We start from the raw sequence: 19,154 nt of genomic DNA on the forward strand, positions 1-19,154 counted from the left end.
GGGCTCCAGCCTTTCCAATATCTTGCTCAAATAGGGAAAGAAGGGGGAAGCTGTATGCAACCAGATCATACTTAAGAGTAGACTCACTAAAATTGATGACCATTGAAATTAATGGGTCTACTTTTAGTATGACTCTGTGGCAATTGTCCAAGATCATAGATGGTTTAAGCTTGATTTTTTTTTCTTTTATCAATCCAAAGTACGCTTGCATTGAGTAAGTTCCTCTGACCAGTGAGAATTACTGCTGAATAAAGTCGCATAGGATTGCATTGTAAAAAGAACCTGTAGTACAGCATGAAAGGGAATTGCGAAGTCTTCATGCCCACTACTTCTGGAGCTTAAGTACATGCTACATATAAGCATGTGCAACCAAAACTTGATCTTTTCAGGAAAAGGGACTTTCAGATTTAGAGCAAATAAAATGGTGTGGAGACAGTGCTTAACACTTTATTGCATGTGGCTTCTCTGCTCTAAATACAAATGTGGGCCTTCTTATGCTCTCAGCTGTCAGAGCACTTTTGAGGGTAAGAGGGTAATATGAAATGAACCACAAATTACAAGTATCTTGAACAATCATGAAACTTTTTATTCCAGTATTATTTTACAGTGATAAAGAGGAAACATAATAATCTGAATCTACACCTGATAGTGCAATGAGGTTGTATACTTCTTAGTCAAATTCAGGATTATTCTTGAAGAGATATTCTGCCTGTTGATTTAAAATTTACAAAAAAAGAGTTACACATTTTTAATACCGTAATATAGGTTTGTTTCCGTACATATAGCACTGAACAGTGGCTTATACTAACATTTATTGAAACCCTCCAAAATTGTGCGATTGTTCACCATTTTCCATTCCTGTGCACTGCTTCTTGACCGCTGGACTCACTATTGGTCTCACCCACTCAATTTGCCAGAGCAGAGTGCAGGGTTGGGACCAAAATAATAATAATAATAATAATAATAATAATAATAATAATAATAATAATGATGTCAACAAACTACCCCAGAAAGAGCACGACATGTTCCTCACCAGAAGTACTACCCCTCACCTAAAACCCATAATTAGAATGATATTGCAACACTATGCAGCCAGTTAGATTTGGCTATGTGACAGCGCTACTGGGGGCAAAGAAAACTGATTGGAGAGTGAGCCAAAAAGAATTAATGAATTGTATAAAATGGTTTTGCGTCTGAAAAATCCAAGTTGGAGACGGAGTTGTTGGATAATAAAGCTAAAAATTTATCGAAAATGTAGAAGTTATTGTTGGAGTGGCATACAAAAGATGAACAAGTTAAATCTGTGATAATAGATTGGGCAAGAGACGTAGGACATAGTATAATGTTTGAGGATTGGGAAAGACTGTGGAAGAAAGGGGTAAAGTTCACTGTATGTACTATGTTAAAGGAAAATATAATGAAAATGATGTATAGATAGTATTTGACTCTTGTTAAATTAGCAAATATATATCATAACTGCTGGAAATGCAAAGAAAAGGAAGGAACTTTTTATCACATGTGGTGGACCTACCCCAAGGTGAAAGACTTCTGGTAAAAGATTTATAATGAATTGAAAAAAATGTTGAAATATACATTTATAAAGAAACCAGAGGCCTTTCTTCTTGGAATAACAGGTTTGGAATTGCCCAAGAAAGATGTTAAATTGCTTTTGTATGCCACAACTGCTGCTTGAATTTTACTAGCTAAAAAGTGGAAAACCCAAGAATTACCAACGGTGGAAGATTGGCAGATGAAGATGATGGACTTTTCGGAGCTAGCCAACCTAACTGGAAGAGTCCGCGACCAGAAGAAGGAGGAGTATCAGGAAGAATGGACAAAATTTTATGATTATTTAACTAAATTTGTTAGGTTAAATTAATTGGAAATAGCTTGCAAGTAACAGACTGGCTTAGGAATTAATATAAGTTAAGTGATGTTGAATATGTTTAATTTCGAATTGAAAAGATATAAGGATGTTAACAGACTGAGTCAAGTTTATAAGAATTATGATTTGGAAAGCCGTTAAAAGGATATGCATGGAAATTCAACCAAGGGGAAGCGAGGAAGTCATTTAACAATGTTATTAAGTGTAATTTTAATACAGTGGTGCCCCGCAAGATGAATGCCTCGCAAAACGAAAAACGCGCAAGACGAAAGGGTTTTTCGGTTTTTGCGACGCTTCGCAAAACGATTTTCCCTATGGGCTTGCTTCGCAAGACGAAAACGTCTTGCAAGTTTGTTCGCTTTTTTCCTAAAGCCGCTTGAAGAGGCGCAGTTGCGACGGACCGTGCTTCGCAAGATGAAAAACATCGCAAGACGAAAAGACTCGCGGAACGAATTAATTTTGTCTTGCGAGGCACCACTGTAGGGTTATGATTTATGTTTATATGTTTGTTTATTTCTTTGTTTATAATTTTGTGAAAATTAATTTTAAAAATTGACAAAAAAAGAAGAAGAAAGAAGCAACCTGGAATCAACTGTAGTGCACAGTTTGATTTTTCACAGTTGAACAAATGAAGCAAATTTCAAAATCCAACTATTTGGGCTTCAAATGAGTTTTACTGGTGAAATTATAGGCTGCCCACAGTGACTGATGGAATAAAGGCAGGACAGTACAAAAATCTTTGTTGGGTTTATGACAACAATGTAGCATGTCTAGAATTCACAAGTATGTAATAAAAAATGGGACATACTTTTTTTTACTATAACTGAAAAAGACAGACAGACAAATACTGGGAAAATGCATTTCCTTACCAGAAAGTCAACAGGGTCATCTGGCCTAACCATGCAGCAGTGATTCAAGCCTTGCATAAGTGTTGGCATGACATGCTTCATTAAGTAGTTTCTCAACGGAATGGACTGAGCTTCCAGAAGCTCCTGTTCTTGCCGCTTCACTTCCTCCAAACGTTTATTCTTAAAAAATGCAGAGATAAATATATATTTAGGTTATGCATAGACAGAATACAAAACCTAAAACAAATTTAGGTCCAGGAAATTTGACTTTATGAAATGCATTCCATTTTGTATTCCTGGTTCTTAGTTCTTAAATTCTAAATAGATCTAAATACACATTTCTGAAATTTAACACTGCATACCTAAACCATTATGCACGTGCCTCAAAGAAAATGTTAACACAATAACAAATGATTGAGGTCTGCTGTGATGTTTTCTACACAAATGCCATTCCATGTGGAAAATTCCATGCCAACTGTAAGCAGATTGTTCCATGTAGCAATCACACATGTGTGTGGCATTCTGTGTTCTTCGTAAAAAAAGAAGATAAATATATAATCAATCCTCATGTGTGATGAAATGGGACACACAGTTTGCGTGGAGTTCTGCGTATGAACTTGCTGTGGGTGTAATATTTTCTGTACGCACAACCGTTGAGCTATAGTTCCTTCCCCTATTCAGCTATTATTTATTCGTACCTTAATCTAAAACTTTAAGTACTTGGAAATATATTCCAAGTACTATGGTGTACAAACCCCCCCCCCATAGACTGAGGTAAGTAGACACAATATTGAGAACTTTTTAAGCCCGCGGGGGGGGGGTGTTGAGCTTTTTGCTCCAGAAATGCGACATGAAGTTTAGAGTTTATTTATAGCATTTATACCCCATTCAGCCATTCCCAGTGTGACTTACATACAATCAATTATAACAAAAATTGAAGGGTACAAAGTAAACTTCTGCATTAACTTTAAATAGGAACTATCAATATAGTTATGCAATCCCAGTGCAGCCTATTCGTTGTGTTGCCAATGCTGTTCTTGAGTATATTTGCTAGATCAGGGGTCTGCAACCCACGGCTCCGGAGCCGCATGTGGCTCTTTTATACCTTTGCCGCGGCTCCGGGGCGGATACTAGCGAGGGGAGGAGGCGCATTGTGCGCCCCGACACTCCCCACTGTGGCGGGCGCTGTACTGGCTGTGACGTCGCATGGGGGTGGTGCGTGCGTTAGTCACGCATCGTCCCGACGTCACCTTCCCGCCCCCTGTCAGATCGCGGCTCCGGAGATACATTTGTTTTAAATGTCGCAATGGTTTTGCGGCTCCCTTTTTTCCCCCTTCGGAAACTGGTCCAAGTGGCTCCTTTTGTCTTAAAGGTTGCAGACCCCTGTACTACATACACAGAAGAAAACCATCTAAAATCTTTCAGTAATCTATTACTGTATCTCTTTGCCTGTAAAGTTACATGAGAGAAGCAGTGGCAGTGCCTCATGTAAAGAATTCTCTCCCTCTCCTCTTTTCTTCCCACCTGCAATGTGTGAATAGGCATTTGTGTGTGCCATGTTATCATTTTTTAGTGTGTGTGGGGGGGGAAGGGGCAATCTCTTTATGTTAGAATTATCAAGCATTTGGGATTTACTTACCCATTCTTCCCAGTTTGCCAATTTTTGAGCCCTTTCCTCAGCTTCTTTTTGTTCCAAATCAGCCTTTTCTTTAGCTTCTCTTGCAAGGCGTTCTTCAGCTTGTTTTCGTTCAAATTCTTCCAGCTCTTCATCTGTCAAACCATAATTTCGAGGCTCGCCAATAGTTTTGATGATTTCTTTCGCTATAACTCTGTTCTCCAGACCTTCAAACTTTGATACATCTTTCAAGTATGGAGAGAGAAAAATGAGGAAACTTATTAGTTACACCACAGGCACAATTTAATTTAGTTAAAATCCTTGTCCTACGTTATTATCTTAAACATGACAATAATTGGAGTTGTGATGATTCAAAGCTGGGCATTTTTTTGGCAAATTGAGGCTGTTTGGGACCCTGAGTAACTGCTAGCACCTTGGGATTTACAGTCCTTATCTTGAGGTGGGTACTGAAGTCCCAGGGTCACTGTGCATTCTTAAGCCACGAGAGACAACACCTTGCGGCTGAGCCTGTCATAAGGGTCCATCTCCTGATTAGTTTCTGGAAAGTTCCAACAATCTTACCTTAAGATTGGTTGAAGAGTAAAAAGTATTCCAACCTAAACTGAACTATTTTCTTATTATCTTGGTGTGTGTGCTAAAATTATTGACTTATCTCAATTTTTTTTTTAAATGCGTTGGGTTACAGGATCTTTGAATTGGTGCTCTTTTTACTATCTCAAATAAATATTGCTCCTATAGATTTCAGTGTGAGTTGTTAGAAAATTGCCCTGATTATTAGTTGCAGTACTTTGGCCTCTTGGTTCACTGAAGCTACCTTTACAGAGATTTTCCCCCTCCCTTTTTCAGTAGGGGATTTCAGGAGAGAGAGAGCTATGGTGTCTCTCGTCTCTTGGTAGTTCCCTGAAGCTGGTTTTTCAAAGAGAAAGGAAGGGAGATTAAGAAATTAAATGCACTTTCAACTATACCAATATACTGTGGGTGTATTTCTATTTCATCAAAATAGTTGAGAACAGTTTCGTCTTCTGTGTTTAACTCCCTGAAAAGATTCAGGGATCTCAAGTACCGGTCCTGAGCATAATGAGTTCCAGCAACAACAGATTCAGGGAGATTCATGATTCGATTTTTCAGGAATTCATCCGAAGCATTCAAGGAAATTACATAGTCTGTGGAGGAAAACATATATGAGAATTAATCTTCTGAGAATACCACACGGTTAGTTAAGTTAGGTAGAGAAGTTGCAGAAAGGGGGCTGTACTTTCCATCAGTGTACCTTCTTTTGTTGTTAAAAATGGGATACTTTCAACCACCCTCTTATATAACCAGGGCAGATTTTGGTTTAAATACTTGGAACTGCCACCATCACATCTAGTTTGGCCTTAAGCAAAGCTAACTTACCAGAAATTATTACTTTGTCATAGTGATGAATTTTGCCTTTTAGATCATCCTCTTCCTCATCGTCTTCAACTTAAAAAAAAATGCAATTAAGATGTCATCAATAGAAACTTGCACACTAAAGATTACAGTACTAAAAATTTCTAATATCACTCAGCAGAGATAGGACTCTTCTCTTATGTTCTCTAACCATGCCCCAAACACATCCTAGCCTGCAGGCTCATAGGATCTTTCTTCCATGCTCCTCCTCCCTCTCCTTTTCATTGTTGTACCTAACCTTGATGTACAGCATTTTCACAAACCATGGCATTTTCACAAGTTACAGATATCTCTCAACCAGTTTGCTACCATATGTAGTTATTTTAAATGAGGTCTGATCTGTTGATTTTCCCCATACAAGCAGACACTCAACCACCCAAGATCCTCAAGGAGGCTCTGCAGATTCTCCCAACCAAGGTTTGTGTGTACAGGGCACAATAGTGTCCTCAATGCATGATAATACATTTCTGGAAAAAAATCTCTGTCAGAGGGCAAAACAGAACAGGATAAGTGAGATCCATCACTGACTCTCCTGCTTCTTTAAATTTTGGCAAAGAAATTGTAGAATGTACAGTAAGTTGTGAGTTGACTGTATTTGCCAAAATTTAATGAGATGGAAAAGGTAGTCACAGATCTCCGTCATCTATTATTTGTTCTCACCCTTCCTGCCCCTAGGAATAATCTTTTATTTATTTTTCATAATTTATCTCAGAGCCGTAAACAGCAGCACAGTATAAGATACAGGCAAAATAATCAATTTAAGAGAGGGGGAACAGCAAAATAGTCTTAAATTGTTTACGCTCCCCACCCCAGAGTTGCACTTTTTCATTATCTTTTCAGATATCATGATTTCTAAATCCACTTGCAAGCTACGACACTAAACCTAGAGAACAGGGAAACAAAGGCAAACAATAAAAGATGTTAATGTAGTTGAAACTCTCCAGTGTTTCCAGTGTTGCCCTTAGTGCAGAATTTGTTGTCCGTCTTGATCTTCTGGATTTTCCTAACCCTCGTCTCTCTCATATATGAGCTGCTAGTAACTTAACAACACTAGTGATCCTCGATAGAGAATAGATATTTCAAGTTATAATCATGAACACACTTGTTTCAGCATAATTGCACAATTATGATAAAGCTACTTTATTGTAAATGTGGCCACTAGCACTTGTTACATAGTGCAATGTACAGTAACGACAAGTACAGTAGAGGACTCTTACTTACGATTAAAAAGGTCCTTTGCCAAGTCGTAGGTCTTTGGAAACCCATCCAAAACATATCCTTGGTTCTTACAAGGCATAGACATTAGCTTTTCTTTCATGAACCTAACCACAAAGCTATCATCCAGACGACCTAGTTTTACAGGGAAACATTATTAAATTTGCATAATCTTTTATAATTGGGGACGTGAGACATCCTGTTTTTTGCTGCCCTCTCCCCGAATTCACTAACAAGACACTGTATGTCATGCTGAGTATTGGACTGGAAATCTTATGAACTAGGTTTAACAAGATTCAGAAGGCAGACATGCATTTCATATAAGCTGCATGCAAATAACTAGACTATCTTTTCATCGCAAACAAGATTCACCTGCATTTTGCTCCATGTTTTCTTTAACTGAATCTAATAATTCCTGGGCTTCTTCTATGTTCTCCCCTTCTTCTTCTGCCTCTTCTTCCTCTTCTTCCTCCTCTTCCACCACTTCAGGCTCTACTATCTCTTTAGGAGCAACAATTTTCTCCTAGGGATGTAATAGGAAAGAAAATGCCACTCAAATTCTGGACAAATTTTGCCTCAGTTACACAAAAATGACAGCAACTAAGCTGAGCCACTCTGAAAGGAACCGCAAACCTGCCAAAGTTACTCCAAAGCAACTCCAGCTTGGATTTCTCTTCCCTCCTATCCCACTGCATGACACTGGATTTTTAGCTTATGGTTTCTATACTCGGTTATGTATTTGAGTTAATGAATTAATCTATTACTTATTGTAAACAAAAATAGGAATGGACACATCTGTCAATGCTAGTTTCTCTCAGTTTCTCATTGTTCTGGCCTTAACTCAGTTCTTAGGTTGTTGTTTTTCTGTTACAACAACTCAGCAAAATAAAATTCCAGTTTATTGTTGGACAACATTGTTTTCACACATACATCAAACAGGCAAAATAAATACCTTAACTAAATTTTTTTACAGACAAAAGAACGAAAAAGGAAAAGAAAAAAGGAAAGAAAGACCCTTTTATCTTTGACCTTGACATCTCATACAAACCCACTAGTTATGGTACAGCTAAAATACATACACAGAAGAGAAAGAGAAAGTGTTACTGGAATGCTCAGAATAAAGACTCGACTTTTTTCCGTTTTTTATTTTTATTTTTACAAGGTTGTGTTTTTTCCTTCTTCTCCTTTTGAGATAAATGTTTTGGACATGGTCACACCACAAGTAAAGTCAGGAAATATTTCAATTTTTTTCTTTTCGGTTTTTTGTTTTGTTTTTGAGGAACAGAGGGAGAGAGAGAAAGAGTTTTTTTAAAAACCCACCACACTTCAAAGCTCCCCCCCCGCCCTTTGGTCAACCGGAGATCGCATTATAAATGACTGACCTCGTCACAATACACACACACACACACACACACACACACTGTTAATAAAAATACAAACAAATTATCCTTCAAAGTTACTTTTAAGAAAGCAAACTGGGCCTTGAGGTTTTCTGTGGGGAGAAGAGGGAGGGTGGGGGGCAGTACCTTAACTTCTCCGCTCCCCCCAACCCTGCCTCCCCCCAAAAGTGGCATAATGGGTAAAGTAGGTGGAGACCTTTCCCCACTTTCATTCCACTCCGAATTGGGAGAAGGGCTCCCCCCCCCACTCTACTTGATGACAAGTGACCACAGCAAAAAGGGGGTAGCGGGGAGGAAGAGGAGGGGACATTTTACGACAGGAGTTTCAAAGGTGAACTGGTCATGCTGGCATGTTATTAAAAAAAAACCTCTTAAGTTTTTTTTTAAAAATGTGTGTTTTTTAAATTTACTCTGCCTCCTAATTGTCTCCATTGGTTTTCTGCTTCTTGGAATCGCTGTCATCATCCTCAGCTGCCTGCTTCCCTGTGGGTCCCTCAGCCTCATTGCCATCTTCTTCACCTTCTTCCTCGTCCTCGCCAACTTCTTCTTCTTCTTCCTCATCTACTACATTGTCTGCTTTCTGCTCCCCATTTCCCTCGTTCTCGGGGGCATCTCTGCCATTTTCTGGCTCTTCCACAATTTCCTCCTCCTCTTTCAAGTCCTTGGTGGAGATCTCAGAGCTGGTATCCACAGCAGCGTCTGACATGGCTGGCTTGGGAGTTGCGCAGGCATATTTCAGGGTGCGGGGATATATCTCTCTATATCTATGTAAAATAGAGCTAAAATACAAAAATAAAGACCCCAGCAATGTACAGGTCCACCAGTGTGCGCCTGGGGAGCAAGAGGAGGAAGAAAAGGGGTTTGGTGGGAAGAGGAAAAAACAAAAAACTCAGAGAGCCAGAGCAAGCAAGGCAGAATAATGCAAAGATGGCTTGGGATGGCCAGTGGGCTTAACTCAGTTCTTAGTTCAGTCTGTGATTCCTTAAAAAGGTCTGCATGAAAATTCATCTCTATTTTTGTGTGCATTTCGCCTAATATTTACCTTTTTCTGCATGTTCCTCCAATATACATGTTTATATGCATTATTTAGTTAGAGAAGTATGAGTTTTGAGGAATAGCTGTGTTTTGGTCTGTTTATTGGTTGAGAAAGATTTGTTTTAATTAAGGAAGATCTGTAAACTTGAAAATTAGGTAGATTTGCATTAACATATGAAGAAATCTATCAAATCCTTTCCCTGATCCGTTAAGACTAGAACCTATTATTACTTAATTCTTGTTTTTATAATATTGTTTTACTGTTTTTTCTGTTTTTATGATACTGTTTAATTGTTTTTATGTTGTATTTTTAAATACCACTTAAGAGATTTTTAAATATTAAGCAGTTTAGAAATGCTTTTAAATAATAAATAAACAAATAAAGTCTTTCCACATCATTTTAATGCATTGTGACAAGATCTTCATACACATTTTCACTGGAGCATCAGCTTTCCAGTCAATGATGACTGAATGAATATAATCCATGAATACTGAATAGCCATACTGAATTACCCTTTAAGTAGATCTGCAATCTGGACACGTCTTTGTAATGACACTTGCCATGTATTAAAAGTAATGCACTAGCACAAGAAATAATTTCTTTAATTTGATATTCCTTCTCCTTTTCATTGAACTGACATTGTTGTTGGTTGTTCTTGGCAATAATAATAATAATAATCCACTTTGCATTCTCCTTTTTTTGTTCCACTTCAATCTTACTTCATCTTTCTTATTCAAATGCAGACTGCTCCTGCAGTGGCTTGGGAGGGCCATCCCGGTGAACCTATGTCTTGTGGAGGACCTATAATCTCAGGCTTGACCCTGTCAAGCGCCAGCCCTCCATCAGGAGGCTGAGAAATAAGATGCACCCAGTATCTAAGCTAAAGCCTAATTACACCTGTAATCAGTAAAGTTGTGGCCAATTTTAAACTAGGCTTTCGCTCCTTGGGGTGGGGTGACTGCGAGTGGGTCCACAATGTCCCAAACTTTCTTTCTTTGATATGCCCTAGGGGGCAAGGCAGAAAGGAGGAGTTTCCCAGTCCGATAACAGCACCATCATCCATATGTTATACTCAAAAGCACATCTCACTAAATTCAACTACTCTCGGTAAGTGTGCAAAGGGTTTAAGCCTAAGTTGGAAATTGATGACAGAATCAAGTCAAAATGAAGCCTGTTTCAGCACAACTAAGTTAACTTTTGGTAGACCATGTTCATAAATGTCTATAAGCTATCTGAAAGTGGATCAATATATTATCTTAAATCTACAATCCTTGTATCGATAAGGCTAAGAATGGCACTATAGTGAAATTCATTATTTGACAATAGGTCTGTAAATATTCTAATATTTCTACTGAAATAGTGCAGCAGAATACCATTGAGTCATTTACTGGAGGAAGAGATTATATCAAGCATCAGAACAAGAAAGATAAAATGCACAATCTAGAGCTATGTAATGAACCGTAAACAACTTATTTTTAACTGCATCCAATGGTAGTTATGTCTTCTGCCCACATTTTCCTAACAACTTTTCAGTTTATTTCCAATGAAACAGTGACCTGCTTACCAAATTTTCTATGGCTTTAGCAATCACATCCTTTATTTTAATATGGTGCACCTTGTAATGTTTACACAGTTCTTCTGCAATGGAAGTTTTTCCTACCCCAGGAGGGCCAAGAATACAAATCTTGACGGGCTGAAAGAGAAAACATGGAAATGTGTTTATTATAATAGATAGTCTTTGCATCCCATGGCCAGAAGTAAAACGAATGGCAAAGGGTACAACCCTATACTCAAATATGGCCAGTTGGTGAAACGGAATATATAGTGCCACCACAACAAATATGCCAGTGGAATTGTTGATGGAAAACAATGCTGGTGTTGTTGTTCCACAAGCGGAGATATGGCGGTGGAATGGTTAAAGCACAGGGAAAGGGGACACTAAGTTGTACCTTATCCTCCTTGACTACAACCACCCTCCCTTCCATCAACAGCACTACATTAGCCTCAGACGTGGCACAAAGTATCTCTCCCCACCCCCACCCCCGATTTTAATGAAAGGAAATAGCCACTCTGCTCAGTAAGCCCTACTGAGTCCAATGAAACTTACTCCCTGCTAGCAACATCTTACAATATATAAATAAATAGTAAAGGTAAAGGAACCCTGGATGGTTAAGTCCAGTAGAATTTGACTAGGGGTGTGGCGCTCATCTCTGCTTTCAGGCCAAGGAAGCCAGCATTTGTCCACAGACGGCTTTTCTGGGTCATGACGATTGCCACAGCGCACAGAAACTTTGTTTAACTTCCTGCCTCAGTGGTACCTGTTTATTCACTCAAGCTGGTATGCTTTCAAACTGCTATGTTGGCAGGAACTGGGACAAAGCAACGGCTCACCCCGTCATGCAGATTTGAGCTGACAACCTAAAACTGGCAAGCCGAAGAGGCTTGCTTGGTGGCTTAGACTGCAGTGCCACCCATGTCCCTCCAAAAAATAAATACTATGGTTTCCTGGGATAGTTCACATTTCCTCTTCTAAGAGCATATATTGCACCACCTATGGATTATAAAATAACATAAAATATTATTTATTTACCAGTAAGCCTCGACTTTGCTTGTATTCCTTCACTACTTGATCAATGTGCTCCACTATTCCTGCTTGAGCAACCCACTTAATGTTGAAATTCTCCTTCAAATATACAGCTTCCATTCGCAAGTTCACAAGTAATTCATCCAACTGTTCTTGCTAAAGAAAATGCAATAATTTATTATAATGATGCACTCTTATTAACAGTATTTACGAATGACTTTTCAACACAGCGTTGATGAAAACAATACAAAGTGTAACACCACAATTGTAAAACTAATTAAAAATAGTAAAATACACATTAAGATAAATAGAAAATCTCAGTTTTGAACTGCTTGGCAGAATACATATTTATGAGTATTTCTAAATAAGAGTATTTCTACATCACCAACTCATAAGAACAATATCATGGCAGTTCACTTAAAATCATTAAAACACCAAAAATATGTTTTAAGCTGTTTCCAAAACACAATCAGGGAAAAAGCTAGATGAGCTTCTCAAGTGTGAGCATATCTCCATGCCCACATCCGAGAAGGCCCTGTCCTTGGTAGATGATAATCCAACCTCACAAGAGAATAAAACCTAGAATACGTGGGAAGGTGCTGCTTGAAATAATCAGGGCCCAGATTCTATAAGGCTTTACAATGTAAATTAAAAAAAAGACCTTTAACTGGACCGAAAAATAAGCTCATAAAGTATGAAATACATTCATTTATTTTGACTCCCACATTCTCTCCAGTAAGTCCACTTCTTCTCTCTCTCATTCTCCCTGTTGATTAAAAAGCTTGACTACTGACCTGATTTTAAACATATAATTTGGCACTGCATACATCTTTTTAAAACTGTAACTAGCAGTTGCTGTGACTCCCAATCCTAACCCAGTCCTGTAAACCCCTCCCCGTAAAAAAAAAAAAAAGCAGTACAAGGCAGTCACCATTAAAGTCATGTCAGGGTTCTTTAATCCATTAGCATTAAAGAGTGCTGTTATCTTCTCTGGCAGAAAATATTGGAAGATTAAACAAATACCGTTAAATCTTTGTTTAGGAAAGCATTTTCTCTTGGAACCTTCTGTGTTTTTCCTGGACCAACATTTCTGCTGATGCACTGTTAAAAGAAAAATACTGGGTAAGTTTTAAACGCAGCAGTAATAAATATCACACATGCAGAAAGAAGAATAAAAATAGATTACTAATTGTTTTAAGCCATAAGGCCATAACAATAAGAACCAATTATCGAGTAGTCAGGTGCCAACAAAAAAAGCACAGTACACCAAAAATTAATATTTGTTCAGAACTATCCCTGCAACACTGCATCGAATTCCTTTGTACAAGATTGCTGCAAATTTTGGAAGCTGTCATAGTGGATTGAGCCACCTGCTTTGCAGTTAACATATTTTTCCTATTCAGCAATGCTGCAATGCTGTGGCCCTGAGGGGGCAAGAGGATCCATTGGAGCTCCTTTTATGTAGGTGGAGAAAGAGGCCCACATTAAGCAGAAATCTAACTTTGAATGCATCTTATGGGAGGCTGCAGAAGGGTTTGCAGGTGGTTCTTCTCTAACATCAGGACTCCAAGGTCATCAGTGGGATGTACAACTGTTTTTTAAATAATAATAATAATAATAATAATAATAATAATAATAATAATAATAAACAAACCACAGAAAGAGGAAAAATGCAGACACTCCTTTCACTCTGCTGCATGAAGCTGCCAAAGGACAGGAAAACACTGTTCACCCACCTTCACTTTTCCTTTCCCCTCCCTTTCAGATTGCACTCCATGTCAACTTTATATTACAAAGGCCAATACGAAACATTTTTTAGAATAATCTCCAACAGCCCTTCTCTGGCAGTTTTGTATAAGGGGTATTCACTGCCCACAAATATTGACCTGCAAATAATTTTTCATATAAAACTGCTTTTAGGAATTATTTCAATATAGCTTGGGAAGCTTGGTGCTCATCACAGACAGTTAGTTAATCGAGTAAGTCATAACATAATGAAGGTGTTACACATATTCTAGCGATCAGTGTTTATCCCCAGGACTAAAGGGCTCAGCCAAATTTTGTTATGCATTCACAGCAGATTAGCCTTAATGTGGCTGGACGCGACCCACCACTCAATCCTATGCATACAGAATGATCAAGGACAAGGGTTGTATTTGCTAAATATGTCGCAGCCCTAGGTTAAGGGGACAATCAGATAGTGTAGATGTGAGAACTGTTCTTCCTTCAATATATATTATATGCCACATATTGCCAAGCAGTTGTTCCTGGAAGGTATGTCATAAGGGAATGTGGCTTTTAGTCTGCAAAAGGTTTCCTGCCTCTGATTTAGGACTGCAGTCCTCGAGATTTGTTGCAGAGGTTCAAAGTCTTTAAGAAAGAATAATAGAGAGACACATGACAGTCAAAAGTTTTAAACTGCTTTACCTTCACTATTTCACTAAAAGTTTGTATTGATTCGTCCACTGCAATAAGGTAATGTGTTCTTGGCCTATGATCTGCTATATTCTGTAACACTCTGCAGGGGAGGAAACAAAAGATACAGTTGTCAGTCACTCAATCTTTAACATTAATATAGAATAAATACACAGAATACAAATACTATAATTCTTCAAACTCAGGGAGACAAGTTTTTATGATGCCTCCTTCCTTCTGCAACTACCTAAAAATCTACTCCAGAGGGTTAGCATGGGAGGGGCTACAGGAGAAAAAAGTTGGCAAAAGTTGCCTTTCCCTTAAATTTCTGGAAGCCTCCGCCGCCATTCTGTGAACGGAATGACTCATGCAATTTGCAGAAGGGCATTTTGGATCCAACCCAGTCAGTCTAAACTAGCTGGCATTAAATGAAGATGTCCCTCACATGTCACAGCTGAGACATACCCATGCAGCTGGAGTATCAGGATGGCTCAACCCTTTCAAATGGAAGGTTTGCCAAGGATCTGGTTGGACTCTGCTGCAAGGAACTTGGAGGGAGCACAAATGTAAAAAGGTATTTCCCCAGGCCCTCCTCAAAATGTAAGGCAGGAGACTTACAAATACAAATTATGCGGAAGGAACAAAAATCAGTGGATATAGTTGTAGTCAGATAGCAGCTGGAGGCGGGGCATTGTTTTGTTTTTATTATGTATTTCGTGTTTCTATCTTGTATTTTTATGCTGTGAACCATCCCAAAATCTTCAGATGAAGGGTGGTATACAAATTTAATAAATAACTATACAGTGGTACCTCGAGTTACAAACGCCTCAGGTTACAAACTCCACTAACGTGGAAGAGTTACCTCAAGTTGAGAACTTTGCCCCAGGATGAGAATGGAAATCGTCTGCCAGTGGCGCAGCGGCAGCAAAAGGCCCCATAAGCAAAAGCACACCTCTAGTTAAGAACAGTTTCAGGTTAAGAATGGACCTCCGGAATGAATTAAGTTCATAACTAGAGGTACCACTGTAATGGCTTCTATCTCATTTTTAAGAAATTTATTATGCTCTATAGTAACTAACTGCAACTATTACATGTGTATGGAAGAGCCATAGTTCAATGGTGTACATGCTTTTTTCAGGCAAAAGGCCCCTGATTCAAGACCTATTATCTCCAGGTAGGGCTGGGGAAAACTCCTGCATGAAACCCTGGAAAGTCATTGCCAGTCAGTGTTGACAATATTGACTAGAGGGGCCAAGGGACTGACTAGGTATATGGAAGCTTCCATGAACTTATTATTAAAAACATAAAATGAGAAAGGTACTAATACAGTTCATGAAAGTTTGCCTCTTGTTAAGGACAATGAAGTCTTAGTATATTTTACAATATTAGGCATGATTCCTTTTTAGGATGTCTCAAAAAATGAAATCAATTTTTAAAAGTCATCCTTCCTGGAACCTGAACAGATAAGCATACCTTTGGGTAACACTGATTCTCATTAAGGAAGAAGATGGAAGCTGAGATTCCTGCTTTGCAGGGGATTGGACCAGACAACCCTTGGGTCCCTTCCAACTCTACGATACTATGATTCTAACCCTGAAGTGAGGCATGGCTAAGAAGTATACTTACGCTGCTAAGTCAGCAATGTGAATGGTTGGAATAGCATTTCGTCCATCTCCAAAAATTGGTATTGCCGGAGTCTCACCAAGCCAAGATAACTGAAAAAATAATTGCAGAGTATCCTAAGTTGGTAACTTTAGTATATGTGAATGAGGAATCACTCACTCCAGTTGCTACCTCATCAGCTAGAGGAGTCAAATTAACAACATGTTTTATAGGATCTGAGTTCTACAGCTTTGCAAGTTTTCACATACTTGCAAAAGAAAATGCAAACGAAGGTGAAAGAGTTCATGTCATGGCGAAGGGGCTTGAATAACTCAGAGAAGCTATGAGCTATGCTGTGCAAGGCCACCCAAGACGGACAGGTCATAGTGGAGGGTTTTGACTAAATGAGATCCACCTGGAGCAGGAACCAGCAAGCCATGGAAATCTCCATGGACAAAAACAACAGGTATATAGAAAGAGTTCAACTTGGTGCCTAATGAAAAAGCACATGTTCCTGTGACCTGTCACCATTGATGCATCTTCACCAACACAACAGACCACATATTTCACTACATTTTTAGGACGCAGAACACATATGCTAATTAACACTGAACAATTTCTTTTGCAAAACTCCTAAAACCCAGTTTGAGGGGGCCCTGATGGACCCCTTCCTCAATTGCTAAGCCCTGGTAGTGACAGCAGCAGTAGTCCAATTATTTGAGTCTAGCTGCCATTATAATTCCTCTAGTGCCTCTGGTGTAGTGTCACTTAAGGGCAATGTAGAAAATTACAATGGCAGCTAGACTCAGGTGCCCAGTAGTGCTTTAAGCATTAGGCCAGAATATTTTAAAGGGGGAAATCAGTAATGGCTCCTGCTGGGGCCCTGGCCTTGCTTTGGGCTACTCATTGCTCCTTCATTAAGTTGTAACTTAGCATTCCGATGCTGTTTAGTGTTTTTCCACACCTGCCAAATTTTATATTTTAAAGGAGGCAGATTTAGGCCATACTATACTTGGCCATAGAAAGTCAACTTGTGAGACATGGGTACAAGTTCTGCCTCTACCATGGAGTTATTGTGCGGCATAGGGCAAGTCTCCCATGTGCTCCATTGCAGTCCTCCATTCAGAAACTAGGAATAGCAGCACACCTCCAATATTTCAAAGAAGAAAATAGGACACTCTTGGGGCACTCTTAGCACCCAAATCTCTGAGAATGGCAATTCCAGTAACTCAAATTAAAGACGTTCTTAAAAGGCGTTCCTCAAAAGTCCCCTTGGAAGACAAAATAGGGACTATTCCTGTATAAGAACTGGAACATATGTAATAGTGGTGGTCTAGATCAGATTTGCTGACAGAGGAGCACAGTAAGAACTGCAAATTTAAAATGCTCAATGAGAATAGCATAGATTCCATACAGCAACTCATTTAAATTTCCCAACTCAAACACAGTGCTTGCCACAACATTCTCCTCTCCCTCTTATCTCTTTCCATATTTCCATGTCTACCTTTATTTCTTCCTAGGCTGACTGTGCCATCTTTAGTGACTGATAAGTAAGCTGGAGAACAGCCTTAATGCACCCAGTAGCACGATCAGGAAAAGCTGAAATCTACAGCTCAACCATTTCAATTCTTATGCTGTTCCTTCATCTGTTACATAGAGGGGAGATCACTGTGGCTGCATACACAACATACATTTAAAGCACATTCCCTCACCCCAGCATCCTGGGAACTGTGGTTTGTTATGAGTGCTGGGAATTGTAGCTTTATGAGGGGTAAAGCACAGTTCCTAGTTCCTTTTCTTTCTTCTAGATGCAATATGGTCAACATTGGTGTCCAGGCAGCTGGAAGTCTGCACCCTGCTAGTTATATTTTAAGGAATTCTCATATCAGTGCATGGTTTTCTGAACCAGAAGTAAATCCTCTGCTAAACTTGTAAAGACCTAATGCCATTTCATTTTACTACATAAGAACAATTTTGCTGGATCAAATGAAACATCCATCTAGCCTAGCATCTAATTCCAATAGAGGACATCTTTCCGCATGCTCACAGATTTAAGAATGTATTAAATCCACTTTCTGACAAGTCCTGCAATATTAACTATCATCCAAATTACCTTGAAATATATCTACCTTAAAGAAGTAGTGTAAAAGTTTTTCTTCAGCTCCATACTGAACACCGGAAGCAACAACATACGTATTAAATTTGCTTTTCGCCTGTTGATAAGAGTAAAAGGTATTGTGTTAAAAAATGAAAAACATTTTACAAACCTAATTTAAGGCAAGTTATTCATTTTCTTATTTATTTAAACCATTTATATCCAGCCCTTCCACAACAAGTCCAAGATGACAAATAGCATAAGAAAAGGCAAAGAAGTAAACTCTACACAAATATGGAATGGAGTTACTAAGGCGATTGGAAGGCATCTTGTATGCCTCCTTCCAGCAACTCCTGCAACCAAGCTGGTGTCAAAATATTGCCCTGCTTTCCTTTGGTCCACATCAGTGAGGCCGGGGGGGGGGGGCTTGACGTCTGGGCAGCTCAGGACCTCCATAAACACTGCCAAGGCTTGCGCCCCAGGAAGGTAACTTCAGTGCTAACACAGTGGTTTCACTTCATCCCTGGGGCATACTCCATTGTCTCTCAAGACAGACAGATGACAACAAGCCTAGGTTACAACTGCTTGGCTACCATGCAATAGTCCACTGTTAACACTGCAGGTCATAGGATTAGGTGCCAAGGATTAGGTGTTTTCCTCCTTTCCTTATACAGAGAGGGAGCTAATGTGGATTGTGGTGTTCAGAAACTGGCTGGTGCCCCCCTCCAAGTCTCAGAATCCATCACAAAATTTATATAATTTTGTAGTGTAGATACACTCTTCGTCTTTCTTTTTAAAAACGATATATAATTTATTTTCCATCAATACTTACGATTTTTCCAAGTTTGGTAATAGTTTTTTCAGCATTAGTGTGTTCTATAAAATTAGGATGGGGTTTTCTTCGACGATAGTCTTCTTCAGTGAAAGGTATTTCTGGATCTTCCTGGGTGGAGAGGAGTAAACAGAAAAAATAAAGATTTCTAAAACTGTATCCTTTGATATCATTC

At 38.9% G+C, this 19,154-nt stretch overlaps 2 protein-coding genes across 4 annotated transcripts in view; both read right to left on the minus strand.

The window, feature by feature from the left end:
• Positions 1-565: 565 nt before the first annotated feature.
• The window catches only part of AK7 (adenylate kinase 7), a 30,067-nt gene continuing 11,478 nt past the window's right edge, over positions 566-19,154 (minus strand). For all 3 annotated transcript variants that reach the window (XM_053375634.1, XM_053375643.1, XM_053375652.1), the window contains 14 exons: positions 18,980-19,090; positions 18,182-18,265; positions 16,077-16,165; positions 14,463-14,553; positions 13,059-13,136; positions 12,042-12,191; positions 11,016-11,144; positions 7,388-7,538; positions 7,022-7,150; positions 5,765-5,833; positions 5,335-5,532; positions 4,373-4,593; positions 2,755-2,913; positions 566-709 (listed from right to left, as the gene is read on the minus strand). In XM_053375634.1, coding sequence (XP_053231609.1) covers positions 671-709; positions 2,755-2,913; positions 4,373-4,593; positions 5,335-5,532; positions 5,765-5,833; positions 7,022-7,150; positions 7,388-7,538; positions 11,016-11,144; positions 12,042-12,191; positions 13,059-13,136; positions 14,463-14,553; positions 16,077-16,165; positions 18,182-18,265; positions 18,980-19,090 — 1,698 coding nt within the window. In that variant the 3' untranslated portion in view covers positions 566-670. The remainder of the gene's footprint in view (positions 710-2,754; positions 2,914-4,372; positions 4,594-5,334; positions 5,533-5,764; positions 5,834-7,021; positions 7,151-7,387; positions 7,539-11,015; positions 11,145-12,041; positions 12,192-13,058; positions 13,137-14,462; positions 14,554-16,076; positions 16,166-18,181; positions 18,266-18,979; positions 19,091-19,154) is intronic.
• LOC128407381 (prothymosin alpha-like) lies at positions 8,798-9,264 on the minus strand. The gene has a single exon (XM_053375667.1). It carries the CDS (start codon positions 9,119-9,121, stop codon positions 8,834-8,836), a length of 288 nt encoding a protein of 95 aa, XP_053231642.1. The 5' UTR covers positions 9,122-9,264; the 3' UTR covers positions 8,798-8,833.

This window comes from Podarcis raffonei, chromosome 1 (assembly GCF_027172205.1).
Source record: "Podarcis raffonei isolate rPodRaf1 chromosome 1, rPodRaf1.pri, whole genome shotgun sequence".
NCBI classification, from domain to species: domain Eukaryota; kingdom Metazoa; phylum Chordata; class Lepidosauria; order Squamata; family Lacertidae; genus Podarcis; species Podarcis raffonei.

Excerpts from the sequence above, each read along its gene's own strand:
- LOC128407381 (XM_053375667.1), bottom strand. The coding sequence starts at position 9,121 with ATGTCAGACGCTGCTGTGGATACCAGCTCTGAGATCTCCACCAAGGAC.